General features: G+C 39.1%; 1 protein-coding gene across 1 annotated transcript; it reads right to left on the bottom strand.

The window, feature by feature from the left end:
* Positions 1-17: 17 nt before the first annotated feature.
* plcd1a (phospholipase C, delta 1a) lies at positions 18-14236 on the bottom strand. Its single transcript, XM_062441369.1, has 15 exons — positions 14067-14236; positions 11386-11544; positions 6896-7124; positions 6578-6707; positions 6247-6475; positions 5533-5734; positions 4770-4914; positions 4523-4675; positions 3104-3250; positions 2823-2979; positions 2452-2568; positions 2164-2342; positions 1791-1926; positions 1426-1575; positions 18-1142 (listed from the first exon to the last, which is right to left on the bottom strand). The coding sequence occupies exons 1-15, from the start codon at positions 14164-14166 to the stop codon at positions 1051-1053; spliced, it is 2325 nt and encodes a 774-aa protein (XP_062297353.1). The 5' UTR covers positions 14167-14236; the 3' UTR covers positions 18-1050.
* Between the last annotated feature and the right edge of the window lie 964 nt (positions 14237-15200).

Here is a 15200-nt window from a genome sequence, read left to right on the forward strand (position 1 = left end):
ATAAGCCTTCCATCAGGTATTCTGCTGGTTTTATTAGAGAAATAGAGGTGACATGGTGTACTGAAAACACTGACAATTGTGAGTTTGTCACAGAAAAACTGCTGTGGTGAATTTGATGAGGAAAATAATAAAGTGTGATTTAAAATATTAGGGTTTGTTTGACATTAAATGTTTGACAATGTTAGTTTGGTTTAATATATTTAGAGCACATTCATGTACAGTGTATTGCTTGATATGTTTGTCGTATCAATAGTCAAAAAAGGAAGTTATAAAACATTTAAAGTCAGAAAAAATGAAAATCACATTGACAAACATTCTCTGATGGACAGTATTTATAATGGATGGACACATCCACACAGACACATACATACATGTGGCTCTCTCTCTTTCAATGGGCCAAACATATACTGTTCATACTATTGCTACAGACTCCAGTGATAAACATATAGTATGAGACAATTTTCAGAAACCTAAATCAAGATTTCTTCTAGTCACAAGAGTTTGATAAAAAAAAAGATAGAACACTAAAAAAGAGTGCTTGTTGTGTTGCTTGACAAAAACAATGTTTCCATGAGTATGATTTGTGTGACTAAAGCCTCAGGAAACCTACACAAATGTAAATACCTTTCAGAAATAACACAGCCAATATATCTTACGCTGAGATTTACACTTTCCTCTCCAATTATTCTCCCAAATACAACAAATACAGTATATAATGCCTGTCTTTAAATATTTTTCTAGACTGCTCATTCACCTCACTTTCATTCACATTTTCATTCATTCTGGTTTTGTTACTCTACAAGAGCTCTTACTGAACTGTTCTGAGCAAAACGCCCATTTCTCAAAAAGCTTAAAGGACAGGGAAGTGTTACAGACAACTGTGAGTCAGCAGTTATGGCTGGTCAGCTGACAAAACGCTTTTCTCTGTGTAGAGGTTTCTGAAGTGTTTGATCAGAGTTATATTATTGAGCTTTAAAACTGGACAAATTCCTTTACAGTTTTTAAGGAAAACGCTGCTGCTGGTGTGACGGTTTTCCATACATAGCAAGCCTACTGGGCATCGAGGAGCATGAGATGCACAAACAGGCCAGCAGAGGAGATGACGTCACCTCTCTTGGTGAGCAGTGGGACGTGTCGATACCCTTGAAAATAGGAAGTGAGATTCAGCTTTGTCAGCAAATCAGAGCTAAAAACACTATATATATAACATGGTAACAGACACAACATAAAAACTGATTCATGTTTCATAAAACTGTCAGCAACACTGGAAAATTCAAAGTTTCTTAACAAAAAGGCAACTAAATACTGTGCAGGAGGACACTTTTTTAGCCTTATATAAAACATCTGCTGTTTGATGTACTTTTTACATTCTTGAGTTTAACTTGTAGTTTGGTGCTTAATGCTGTTAAAGCTGGAGATCCTTACCATTCTGTACACTGGTGAGCGGTAAACAGTATTGCCCAATGAGATCATTCCCCGATATTGTGTCGTAGTCCTCCACCACAAAATGCACCATGGCCAGTTCAGGGACGTTGATGTCAAACTGGAAGTTCTCATTCCACATGGGGTTGAACCCTGCAGGGGTGGATTATCATTCAGATGGTGAAATGTTTAAATTTTCTGTCAAAGCGTGTGACATTTGCACTAAAGGAGTACTGATCATTAATGTAATGAGAAATTACTCTATCTATATCATCATCAACAGAACTCCTTTTACATTTCTCCATATTTATTTGTCTACCCATAAGGAACTGTACATTTGCATCTATGTATAAGTATGTCATGCTCACCATTGTTTTCAATGTAGTGTGTCTCCTCGATGGCGTTGTCTGCTGGCACGCCGTGGATCTCCATTCTCACCAGGGGGTCCACAATGGATTTCGGTTTGTCCTTGTTGAGTTTCGGTAACTGTTGAGCTGAGATCACCTGTTGTATTGGGACATCAAAAGCACACACTCAATAATGTGACAATACAAATACAGAACAAAAACACAATTATATCTAAGCACTTGTTATGTCTTAATCACTACAGTCGCTGATTTGATTTAAGGTAAAGATGATGGTCTGATTACATGGTACAATAAAAAGATAAGAATGTGATAAATGCAAAAGACAAAAATGGTTAAAAAAATTTCAGTTCCTGTTTCAGAGGTAAGACCTCACCATGACATGAAAGATCTTCTTCATTAGCCACGGCCCTTTGGTAAGTTTGTTGGGATCGAACTGAGAGGACAGGCTTCTTTGGAATTCAGGTTTCAGGATGTAGCCACATACTCCGTTTGGTAGAAACCGTCCCTGGTTTAGATGCATCTCCTTGGAGGGTGTCTGGAAGTTGAGCGCCACTAAAAAGCAAGTCAAAGAGAATAGGGAGGGGAATTATTACCACTACTCAGTGCCTAATATTAGTGCTAATGAATGGCTGGATTTCTGGGTATAGCAATGGGAGCTTACCAATCTGGCAACCAACGTTCCACATGGGCACAGGGTTGTAGTTGGAGGAGTCAGTTCTGGAGCCGGCGGGGTAGATCCGACTGAGCTTGTCCATGTTGTGATGGATGAAAGCAGTGCCTACGAGAACACAATAACAAAAACAGATGCTTTACCACACTTTGTATACTCTATTCCTATCTATGTTGATGCTGAGTTGAGTGCTGCTATCATGTCATTACATAGTATATTTTCATTATTTCTTATCAGCAGGAATGAGCTGAAAGAACTCCACATAATTTTTGTAGTCAAAGTTACTGATTTCAGCTTTAAAATTCTAGATTTAAACTCATCTTTAAAATGGAGATCTCATTTTAGATTTGAGGTTGGTTTACCTGAGGTTTCAGCTAGGTTGAATGCTTTACCCTCCTTGAAGGAGGACATCTCATAGAAGCCCTGTTTGTCTTTTGCGTGTTCAAAACCATCAAAGTGGACACTCTTGCAGTAGATAACAATGTCTGAAAGCACTTTGGCAAGTTTGATCTTCGAACTCTGAAAGGAGATGGGACATTGTTTCAGGTTTTGTTTACATTTTACATCTTAAATCAAAACATTTTTAGTATTTCTTCAAACTACAAATTAGCACTTGTAATACTACAAAGCACTTGACACACACCTTTTTAGCTTTTTGTCCATTCTCTTTACAATCTGCAGCCTCATCTTCCTCAGACACAGTTTCTTCCTCTAAAGTGCTGTTATTATTGAAGACTGCATCCAGTTTGTTTAAGCGTTTTCCCTTGATGAGGATCTTGCCCTTTAACTCCTGTAAACAAACAGTTCATTAGAGATATATTGTACAGTAATCTGTCATGCAATTTCTAAAGGCAGGGATGTAAATTCTTATTTTTCAATGGCAAAAAGCATGTGGTGACAGCAAGTAACGCCCTCTTAAACAGCCAACGAAAGAAAGGAAAATGTAGTGTAATGCACAATTATAATTTCCTTTGAGGCCAACAATGCCACAGGCATCCATCCCATGGGTGTTACACTGTAAGGGCTGAAAACATTCACTAAAAGATGATGTGACATGCTGATATTTTCTCACTTTGTGTATCTCTCCCAGTATTGAGAATCTTTTTCAGTTAATTCATCTGGGAGTAACACATTTTCTTACTTGTATAAGAATAAAGAGTTCAAATAGAGCATACACCTCATTAGCTGATTGTACCAGAAAAAAGTAAATTAATGCCACCTTTAAAGATTTAAATGAAAGTCAGCTGTGTGCGTTCCTTGCATGCCTGGTGGACCAATGCTAAATAACAGCCCCTGTTCACACACCAATGCAATTCAACTTGCCAACAACCTCTCTAATACAAAAGGTGTTCTCTCCTTGCAGAGTGCTGATTACTGCAGTCAACTCTTGTTACAAATAGTTAATCAACATCTGTTGTCCAAGCGTTTAATTATTGAAGCTTATTTAGCGAAGATTCAGGAGCAGGACCACACCTCAACTGCATCACTTCTGGCATTCTTATGAATACCACCTGACCTTCTCCTCCTCCGCGCTCATAATCCCCCTACACCATTCTGTTTCTCTCTTCCCATTTTTTCCTGATTATTCCTCTCCTTCGTAGGTTCCTGAGGGTGTCTGTCATTGCCCGGGTGCTATGGCAGATTCCCTATACACATCAATTGTTTTTCTTAATAAATCATTTAAACGCATGTTGTTCATGGCATGGTCCTTGCTCGTGAAACAAGCCAATAAAGAGCTTGCTTTTTTTTTTTTTTTTTTTTTTTTTTTACATCATTATCAACACACAGAGGGGGATTGCGTCATAATGGGTTGTTTAATTTAAAATTTAACTTTAATCTTATCAGCTTCCTTTCCCAGACAAATCTAATAGTTGAGTTAAGGTGAACAGGAAAGTGAAAAAAATCTGGCAGAGTGGTTCATGAACTTGAGAGGAGGAATTTTTAGGTGTGGTCTTCTTATTAGGTTTTTTTTTGAGAGGGTACTTGCAGTGATACTCCACATACTGTGAATTTTGAATGGACTATTTTGCATCTCAATAGGCTTAGATAGGGAGCTACATACCTCAGGTGAGGGAAGGTTGGTGGGCATTGTGTCCCCGAGAGGCTTTGTAACCAAAGCATCACCCAGGGTAGAGATCAAGTGATGGGCCATGAGCTTCTGTTGGTCCACGCTGCAGTGGTTCTCCAGGGACAGGATCAATGGGTAGTCAGACGTCTGGAAAACAGAAAGGTGAATCTTAGAACCTTTCTATAATCATGAGAACAGTGATAAAAATTCAAACTTGTCCAACACGTAATATCTCACATACTTTAAAGGCGTAGTCTTTAATGGCTTTGATGACGTCTCTGAAAAGCACTTTAGATGTGAGCGTGTAGCCGTGGTAAATGACAGGCTCTCCGTTGGCCCCATCCCAACAGTCCAGCTCCACACAACGACAACTCTTCATCAGTGCTCTACGAGGAAAGAAAACCTTCATGACTACCTGCACTGGACACCACAGAGATCACTGTTTAATCGTCTGTCTTGGCTCTTTTCCACCACAGAAACCTTTCCAAGAACCTTAATAGGGATAAAACTTGACTTGGATATTTAGCAAAGAAACCTTGTGCCAGTTTTGGTTTATGGAGAAAAATTCCTGCACCTCCCTGCTGCAAGGTAGTATTTTCTGAAAGAAATTAACTACCAGTTGGTGGTGCTAAATTTCTCTGGCAGGTCGAACACAAACTTTGAGACCGCTGAAAGTTCTCAAAATTAATGATTAAGACTGCGAGCAGGTACTGGTTGTTGCTAGTACCAAATTTATTAAAATATTATTGATGTTTTAAAAAGTTGCAGAGCCTTGCTTAATTTCCCAGCTAGTCAAACACAACAGTCGCATTAACAGAAAGCAAAGAAAAGTAGTTAAGTAGCAGTTTAGTTTATGGGGCTATCTGTCCAAAAAGGAAGAGATTTCTTTGCAACACAATGTCAGAAGCATAACATTTCAAGAATGAATTTGCTAGAATACCGGGGTAAAGTTGTTCCTCTGTCCCCTTCAACTTGATGAACAGTATGCTGTTAGAAGTCATTACCGTATGTAGGCCTCCGTACTGCTGGGTCCTTTGAGCTGGTCTTCCATCAGGTACGTGTTGTGCGAGGACGAGATGTAGTAATGGTTGAGAGGCTGGGTCATGTCTTGGTACATGTTCTTGTGGGCCGGGTTCAAGATGGAGCCCTCTTCGTGTTGGAGGTACATCAGGAAGCCGTCTTTGGTCATGTGCTTCTTCTGCTTCGCTGAGGTTATGGATAGACATGATGAATATATGATATGTGAACCATTTATGTATGTATGTGGAGCCAAATGGGTAGTTTAATCATGCAAGACTATCTTTGCAAGTCTGTCCTATAGCATGGAGATGCAAGTCCCCTGTCAGCCTATAATCATGTAGCTGTCTCCCTCTCTGTCTTTAATGCTTTCATACTACAGTTATGCACGCCCCACAACCTTCCCATTATCACCAGTCTTCACAGATTCATCAGTTCTTCAATCTCATTAGCCTTATCAGCGTCCACGGAAATCGTCAGCCTCCATCACCAGTATCTGTACTCCACAGGGGGATTTCTCATGCTGCTGCTCAGGACTGATGTCTTTTGATTACACAATCTCCCTGTAGTGCCAAAAACTTTTGGCAGGACTAATTATCGGTATCATCTGCACAATAAACACTTTTCCTAACCTTAATCACTTGTCTATCTTGATTGAAGCAGTGTTGTAGAAAACGTAGGCAGATCAAGTGTTTCCATACCTGTTTCATCCAGCTCATGTTTTTCGATCAGCCTGTGAGCATACTCCGTGGTCACCTGCTCTGCCTGCTCATTCCGGAGGAAGTTAAGCAAGTCTCTGGTGCTCATCTGACCCTCTGTTTGAGCGTACTTCCCATAGATCACATCTATCTCCTCCCGGTGGGTCAGCAGTTCGTAGTAATGCTTGATTTCCGAGCCCTCCAAGGTGCCTGATTTGGACTTGTCACATTTCTATGTGACATGATAATTATGAGACAATCAATCAACCAGATGTACTAAATTTGAAGTTGGATGAACTATAAGAGGTGAATGAATTTTCAGAGAGGGACCCACCTTGAAAATGTCTTCTGCGTAGGTGTCGTCCACCTCAATGTTGATCTGTCGCAGGAAGTGTTTCAGCTCCTTCAGGGTCATCTTGTTGTCCTCGTTCTTGTCTGCTTTTCGCATGCAGTTGATGATCCAGCTGGTATTTAGATGTAAGGATTTGGTTTCAACTCAAGCATTGTACATCTTCACCAACAATGAACAAAATAGCAAATCTATGACTGCAACGGACACATCGTAATATCTCCTCTCAAGACGGCAACTAAAAAACATCTGATGAGCATACTTCAAAAAACATTTCCCATTTAAATACTTTATCAAGGATACTGCTCACTCTTCTGCTGGATGCTGAGGTTTTGCATGTTGGTGATGATTTTCTCCAAGCCGCCGATCCATTGTTTTGCTTCCTCTGCATTAGCTGCCATCAGGTCAAGAATCTTTCTGCGGTTCTTAAAGATGATGGAGAAGCACCGCTCTTCATCACTGGGGTCTGTGTGTTTCTGAAACCCCTCAGACTGACGGCCCTTTCGCACTGAATCAATGTCATCAATGGAGACTGTTTGAAGAGAAGAATTGGTATGTTGGAAATTGAAAGGTCAGAGTTTATTTGATAATGCGTTAGCAGATGTAAGCCCTCAAAACACTTGAAGGCACTTGAAGAAAGAAAGAAGCCCAAACAAGTCTGAACAATGTTTAAGCTTCACTTTCAGTTTAATATTTAGACACAACAATGAAGTAGCTATCAGTCACTGAATTCTTCCTTTGACAAAACACTGCTGGCAACAGACATTTTGTACTGATGGGCACACCAACACACTGCACCAGACATTGTTTTTTTTCATCTTATCAACAGGAAAGGTTTTGTTTCTGTGTGGGGGTCGCTTTGGTGGCCTTCACTTACAAGGCAACAGATAAAAACTAACGTTCGTAACTGTTCAGCAACTGTCTACAATCTCACTGAAGGTGTTGAAGATGGTAAAAGCACCCTTATATGGTAAGAAAGTCATATTAAAGCAGCATTAAATTATGTTTTTCCTATGTGGGGCTGTGAAAAAAGCCAACATGGATATAATATGAAATCATTTTGAAAATGTTGTGTGTGGTGCAATATCAGCTTTTAACATAATTGCTAAATATCAAATATGCAGCTACCAAACACTTAACACAACAACAGGAGGTTGACCCAGAATCTTGTTTACCACTGAATGTATTTCTGAAACTGAGCAACTGTGCCTGAATAGTTAAGCTTAAATAGTCCTTTGAGACTGGTGAGAGATATGCTCTCAGACATTTTGTTGTTGTTGCTGAAGACTTGGATTCTTTGGCAAAACAAACACATTCCATGGAGATTTGATGACTGCAAGAGTTTGATGCAGTCTGACCACTCTTGATCTCCTTGCCTCACACACTGACACACACGGGAAACACATGCACTCATAAATTACTATGACTGGCATTTCTAAGGATAAAAATATTCAGTTTTAACACAAAGACATCATATACTGAAGGTCTCTGCACACACAGCCTGTTTTTAACCATACATTGGGGGCCAACTCTATTGTTGTGCAGCTTAATGTACGGAAGAACAAGCACGACCATGCATGACGTAATCATGCTAAATGGCAACAACCGCCCTTGTAACAAAACACGAAAGACTACAGGCTTAGCTAAGAGGCCATATGTTGTAGCTGGGTTACAATCACAATGTTTCTACCCTTTACATCCAGAGGTTACAGAGACAAATGAAGAGTGAGCATTGTTCTTGAGAGAATCTGAGCCTATCTAGGGGCAGGATAAATCCAAAGGTCAGACTACTTGAGGAGAAAAACACAACAGTGGGGGGGGTGGTGGTGATGTCGTAAAACACACCCAAGGCTGGGTGTGTTTTACCACTCAGCTGACTACTAGATGAACAAAATACCTTGGAAGCGCTCACCAGAAGAAGAGTGTTTGTTTAATCTGTGCATGCACATTATCCCTGGCAAAACAGACAACTGTAGAGGAGTTTAGGGTTGTGAATTTGGACGGGTTTCAGAGAATCCCATCTGGAGAGATGAAGTCCACAATGCCCAAGTCATGTCAGCCGTGTCAGGCAGGCATTGCTTGAATGCCAGATGAAATTTCACACAAAGAGATTATTGTGCCGGCCCCAACAAAGTTCATGTTTTCTTCAAGTGAAGACAGTGAAGAGAATAATTCCCCTTGAGGTGGCGGCTTATAAACCATGTCAATGCATGTTTGTGTGTGTGTGCAAACTTGACCTTCAGGTTTTTCTCTTCAGTTTGGGGTTAACAACAGTAGTGACTTAAAGTAAGGTGAGAAATTGAAAAGAAAATACATTTACAGGAATGACATGCAAAACTATAACCACCTACTTATCCTATCTGATAGATTTGTTTGAATATCAGTGCTGTTTAGTCAAATTATAATGTGATAAGTTTGCAAATATTATTACTGTAATTGGAATAGTTTTATTAGTAATCATTAACTTCTTCTCTGTGGAAAAATAGCTGACTGGCAGTAAAATGTGCCTCAAGAGACGTATGTGTACATTTTATATTGCACTGATGGCCTTATATGACCCTGATAGTGTGTGTGTGTGTGTGTGTGTGTGTGTGTGTGTGTGTGTGTGTGTCTGTTGGTGTGTGTGCGTTTGTGTTATTGCTATCAAAGCAAATCACAATCACTGATTGCAGCAGTGAGGGTGGGAATGACAAACAATGGATCTTTTATTTTTATTTTTTTTTAAAGATGGAGCAATAAAACTGAGCTCCACAGTCTGCTGGGACTGATCAGAAGTCATCCAAAGTGCAGATATTTTCTGTCACTCGGTTACAAAGTATGGATGTTTTACATGTATTACATGTAGGTGTGTAGGACTGGATATAAAACCTCAATAATACCAACCAATGTGTCCATAGTAGAGTGAAACAATTACTGTTAATCAATTAGTCTACTAACGGATAATACAGTTGCCACAATTTTGATAAACAATTACTATCTTAAGTCATTTTTAACATGCTTAAAATTCAAACTTTGCTGGGCATTTATTACAGTGCTCTGTCATCTGACTACACAAGTAATCTTTTTTTATCAAATATTTATTATTATCTATTCTTTTTTTATAAATGAAAAAGAAGTTAGAACATGTTTATATTTCCAAAACTAAGGTGTACAAATATATCAGTTATCAGTTCCAAAGGTCAAAATGTACACAATTTTAATAAAAATGTTTAAAAACATATAAAGCCCTTGATTTACCTCCTAAAACTTTACATGCACACTAGTATTCCTCTGTTAATCCAAACATGACTTTGGCTTTTAGGAGCATTCTTTGGACATGTATACAGCGCATTGGGAATATGTGTCTCAAGAGGGGGTTTTACCGTAGTTTCAGTTATATCAGTATCGCTCATAAATATCAGGCAGCACCTAACAAATGTTTTTCATCACGCTGGTTTACTCCACTGCCTGTGGAGATCTTGTGATTCCCGTTCCCAGTGGAGCACAGGGAAACCCCAAAAACCCTTTGCATATAAACGGGAATATTAGTGGAATATTGGTTTTTATTAGCTGTGTAAACAGCTTAGTAGGAATATTGTCTTTTTCGTAATGAAGGCAGAAAATGTAATATTTTGTGCATGTAAACACTGACTCCAATCAAGTCAGTTTTACTTTTAGAGCCCAGAACTAAAAAGTTGGTCTTCGTGGGCTTTATGACACACACTAGTCTTAAACCCTTGATTTGTACATTGAACACAAAGAAAAAATGTAAAAAAAATGAGAGAAACCTCAGAAACAGCAGGAGGAACAGGAAGAACCCTCTAACAGGATGGAAAAACATGTACGGTGTTGTAACAGAAGTAGCCATAGTTGAATTATAATCTGGAAAAACAGACCAACAAATTCAAAATTCAGACAAATTCAGCTTCAGTAAAGTAGAACCTCAGATAAATCTTAGATAAAAGTGTGTGTAAAGTGTTTAAAAGCAGTAAGTGCTCTTCCCTTATGTAAAAGCACTTAGATTTGATTGGCAAATGCTGCTTGTTAAACCCCACAGGAAAGCAATAAAACATGCAGCTTATTTCCGTAAACAAGGAAATGCCTGCAAACTAAAGTCTGTTTCGTGTCTTTATCTGCACAGTTTTGCCCATCTGTAAGCGGGTCTGCTTATTTTTTAAAAAGCATTGCCTCGTGACCATTAACACATTACTTGAGCTCGTCTGTGTGTGTATGCCCTGTGTATGTTGGGACGGAAGGTGTCTATATGGGGAATACAAGGCGCACTACTCTGTCTTTCAGTGTTTGTTCAAGGCTCTGACTCGGGGCAGAGGTTATCAGGCCTGGTAGCTGCAGTCGCTGGTGGGATGGGAGAGAAATCAGAGTTTCAGGGAATAAAGAGGACACACACAATCATTCACACCCTCAAAGTAGATCTCTGCACCAGAAATCACAGGAAAAGAATCTCTTTCACACACACGTGGACAAACATTCAGCCAGGATACACACTAGTATTTTCCAGTCAGGCCACACCACAGTATCTGTGTGAGTTGTTTCCATTTGAACACCACCTCTCACATATTCTCCACCACTAGAGGGATTTTAGGGGTGTGTTTGTATGAGCTATTGTTGAGATCAGAAAGAAGAGTGGAATAATGGAAGAATGTACAGCTAAAAAACAAAACGAAAACAAGACACTGGGATGAGCTACAGCCCAGGTAAAACAACTTCAAGAAACTAAAACTCTAGAAGGATTGTAAACACCTTAAAAACATGTAGGTCAACAAATGATCCATGACACAGAAGATGACACTCACAAGTCTGATTTTTCTTGAATGCTTTGCGGGACTCCTGCCACAAGGTCTTGCAGTCTTCCTGCAGTTTGAAGTAGCGGTTCTTCTGCCAGGAGCCTGAGCGAACCTTGACCAACTCGCCACCGACAAGCAGGAACTGCAGGTCTGCATCGCCCTCCAAACCTGTGTGAGAGAATATGAAATGAAATACATGATTACAGAAAAAAGTAAACACACAGATCAACCAATGTCAGTGTCAACTTTTGACACTTCACATTATTTGATGCTGCAGCTAACAATTATTTTCCAAATATTTTCTCAATTGATTATTTATGTGGTCCATCAAATAGAAGTAGAGTAGGGGTTTCAGGCACATCTTGACCTACTTCCAAGATGCATGCAGAAGGGAAAGTAGTGTAAAAAGCTCAAGGCTCCAGCATCACTTTATTGTTTATTGTCCGTGTGTGAAAATATGAAGATCTTGTAACAGATGAGCAGTTCAAGAGGCTTCAGATGAGGTAATTTGCTGATTATTGCTGTGACCTCGGCTGATAGAATAATTCATAATGCATGTACAACACTGTATGAAACCACAGCAAGGTCACAGGACATGTTAACAGGAAGAGGTTTAGTTAGTTTTTTTGTCAGCGTGCAGTATGCAGATGGGAAAGAACTTACTAGTGAATACACATATTAACTTCTGTCTAAAGGCAAATAAGTGTAATAATATGTCCACTCAGGCAAAGGGCATCTAAGGACAGTGACTTCCACCGCAACTCAGTTCAGACTGTGTTGGACTCGTGGGCAGAACCACAACATTGCAGAGATGTTTTTCCAAGATCACACCACAGACTCACAGAGGCTGTGTATGAGTCTCTGGCCTCTCTGCAGGCAGCTCAGTGCTGCCTCTGCTCAGGCAGGCTTTCTGCCGGGGGTGTAACTCCCTCCTTTCTCTTGGTTTGTACAAGATGTGCATGTTATAAGTCGCTCATAAGCTTTGTGTTGAAAACAGCCACAAATGAGTAAAAATTTCCCAAATAATAAACGTGACTCATGCAGTTATGAATCACATAAGGGAGGTCATGAGAATCAGATGAGTTTTCCTTTTTTAAGTTAGTAGTAAGATCTTGACCTTTGCAGTCTAACGACAACACCCTATGAGGCAAGCTAGGGCTGGAAAATGACAAGAATTAAGGTTAAATAGCAGGGAGGGATGCCTCCGAGGTATGTGGTAATGATAAGGTTCAGAGTCACATTTTTCTACTTTTCCAATAAGTTGATAAGAGCAATTTGAGATGTATTTTAACTAAAAAGATACATTATCTGACCTGGGCAAAAATACAGTGTAAACTATATTACACAGACTCACATAAAACATTTATAACATTCACATATAGCACAATAACATAAGAGTATAAATGAGGGAGCCTGACTGTTTCAATCATTCTTCATAAAATGCATGTTAGATGTTGCATTTGTGTAGCGACTACTTTTTCAAAAGGCCGATGAGAGACTTAGTAGGCTCTTATCTGTGACACGTCCACAAAATCATATATATAATACTGAGTTTTTACTGCAGTTTATTTGAAAGAAAAAATCAAAAAGGACTGACAAGCAGCTGTTCCACAAACATATAAAAACCCTGATGTGATCCGACTGTAAGAATAAAGTGATGAAAGACGATGGTGATGATGATGACAATGGTGAAGGTCAACAGAAAATATCGGAGCTCTACTAACTCCCTTTGTCCAAATCTCCCGCCGCCAACCAAGTGAACAGGTAAAATAAGGGGAAACCACAACCATGTGTCAATCAATGCATACGGCTGCAATACGTGCAGCCCAAGCAAATATAAACATAAACAAAACATATTTTGGATCCTACAATTTGAATGGCTGATACTTTGAGGGCAGGTTTTTTTATTTTTTTATTAACTAAAAGACAGGACCAGGGTGTGTACATGTACTAAAAAAATGTAGTTTTGGCAAGCTCCTACAGACTCAGTCACTACAGGAAAGATTATCCATCAAGAAGATTTGGTCTGATAGCTGCTTGAAATAGGAGTCAGCATTTTACAGACGTAGGACAGGTAGTCTTCCAAGAATAGTTTTAATTAAGATTTGATGTTTTAAAGGTAGCTGATACACTTTTCACATGCACAGGTGCTCCACAAGTCCAAAAGTTTACAAATGCCACATGATAAAAGCTAAAATGAACACACAAGCTGGTGCAATATGAGGAAATAAAATCTGAATGGAAAGTGAGGTGTAGTATTTACTAAGGAGAGATTTAATTCCTTGCTCTGCTTTCCTCTTTCAAATTGCCGAATAAGAAAATGATGCTGGTACAATTTATAATGCAATAGAGTAGAAGGCGCAAAATGACTAAGAAGAAGAAGGCACAGGGGAATTCCCTCTATGTTCATTCAGCTCCTTTCGAGGTTTAAACGCTTTCCTGTGTCTGTCTCTGGTTCAGAGAGATAGAGCAGGCATGTCATTTATGTTCCGCAGCTGTTTTTAAAGAATTCGGCGCTCCAGGCAACGAGGAAGCTTCATCAAGCCTCTTTACTGCACATTGACAAACCTCTACATATGTTGACTAAAAAACTAACATATGATCAGTGATAGATGTTATCACGATTAAGATCTTCCCAAATCCAGGTAAACATTAGGTGTGTACATAGTTGCACCTTTAGAGGGACTCACCTAGAAGTTTTCCGTTCTCCTTTGCAACTTTTCTCACCTGCTCCTGGAAAACCTGCTCCTCTGACTTTGTCCTTTTCGGACGTTTGTGTAAGCAAGACATTGCGGACTTACGTTATTATAATTTTTTTTAAATTATTATTTACAGTAAACAAATATCTATATCCAGTCGGTCTTTACTTTGTGCTCTGTGTGGAAAAGAAGCAGCCACCACGTAGCCGCCCCCCACCTCACCCCCTCTCATGGGGCGGGCCTAAAAACTTCTGCAGTAATGACTGCTCACTGGTGCGGAAAAAGGTATCTGGTAATTTAGTCTCACCTTCAGTCTGAAAATCTGACTGTGAAAGTAGGGCGCTGGGCCATCTCTGCTGTGTGGCTGCTGCTCAGCCAAAGTGCAGTCATTGAGTAAATCATCGTCTCAGTATAGAAGCGATTTTCCAGTCGTTATAGAAAATAGACACATATTGTATTATATGCATAATGTGTATATTATATATAGTATGCATTATAAATTTAAAGCAGTGTTTTCTCAGGAGACTGGTAGATTTTGCCCTATAATCATACAAAGTGCATACTTTAGGATAACCAAACACACTTAGTAGACAGAATAGTGAAGTATTTATAAGATATAGTAAGATATATAAGATGTACCGTTATTGATCCGTGGGGACAATTCAATTTGGCACAGTTGCACAAAAAGAAAGAAAGAAATGTCTATAAATAAGTAAAGCAAGTTAAAATATAAATAATACATATAATAAAATAGATATATGTGTAAACATGTACAATGTTCTTGTGTTTATTCTGTATGTATGGGCCCAACAACATACATATAGTTTCTATTTATATATTTCATTATTGGGCATGCTTTTAAATACTAACTAGCTGGGAAATATCGCCATCCAGTGGTGAAAAATATATGAAATTGCAATTAGTTGGCCTACTTGGAAAATAATTAAGTCAATAAGTTTAATGAATAAGTCAATGTTTACCTTTTTACACTGATAAACCGTGAAAAATATATTATATTATACAAATCTGCATAAAATCACTACACAGCACTTGTGGCCGTCGTTAGAAACTACACCTGCTTGCATGCATCTTGTCCTGGCAACAGAAATATGTCACCAAACTAAA

Source organism: Scomber scombrus, chromosome 20, assembly GCF_963691925.1.
Source record: "Scomber scombrus chromosome 20, fScoSco1.1, whole genome shotgun sequence".
Classification (NCBI taxonomy): Eukaryota; Metazoa; Chordata; class Actinopteri; order Scombriformes; family Scombridae; genus Scomber; species Scomber scombrus.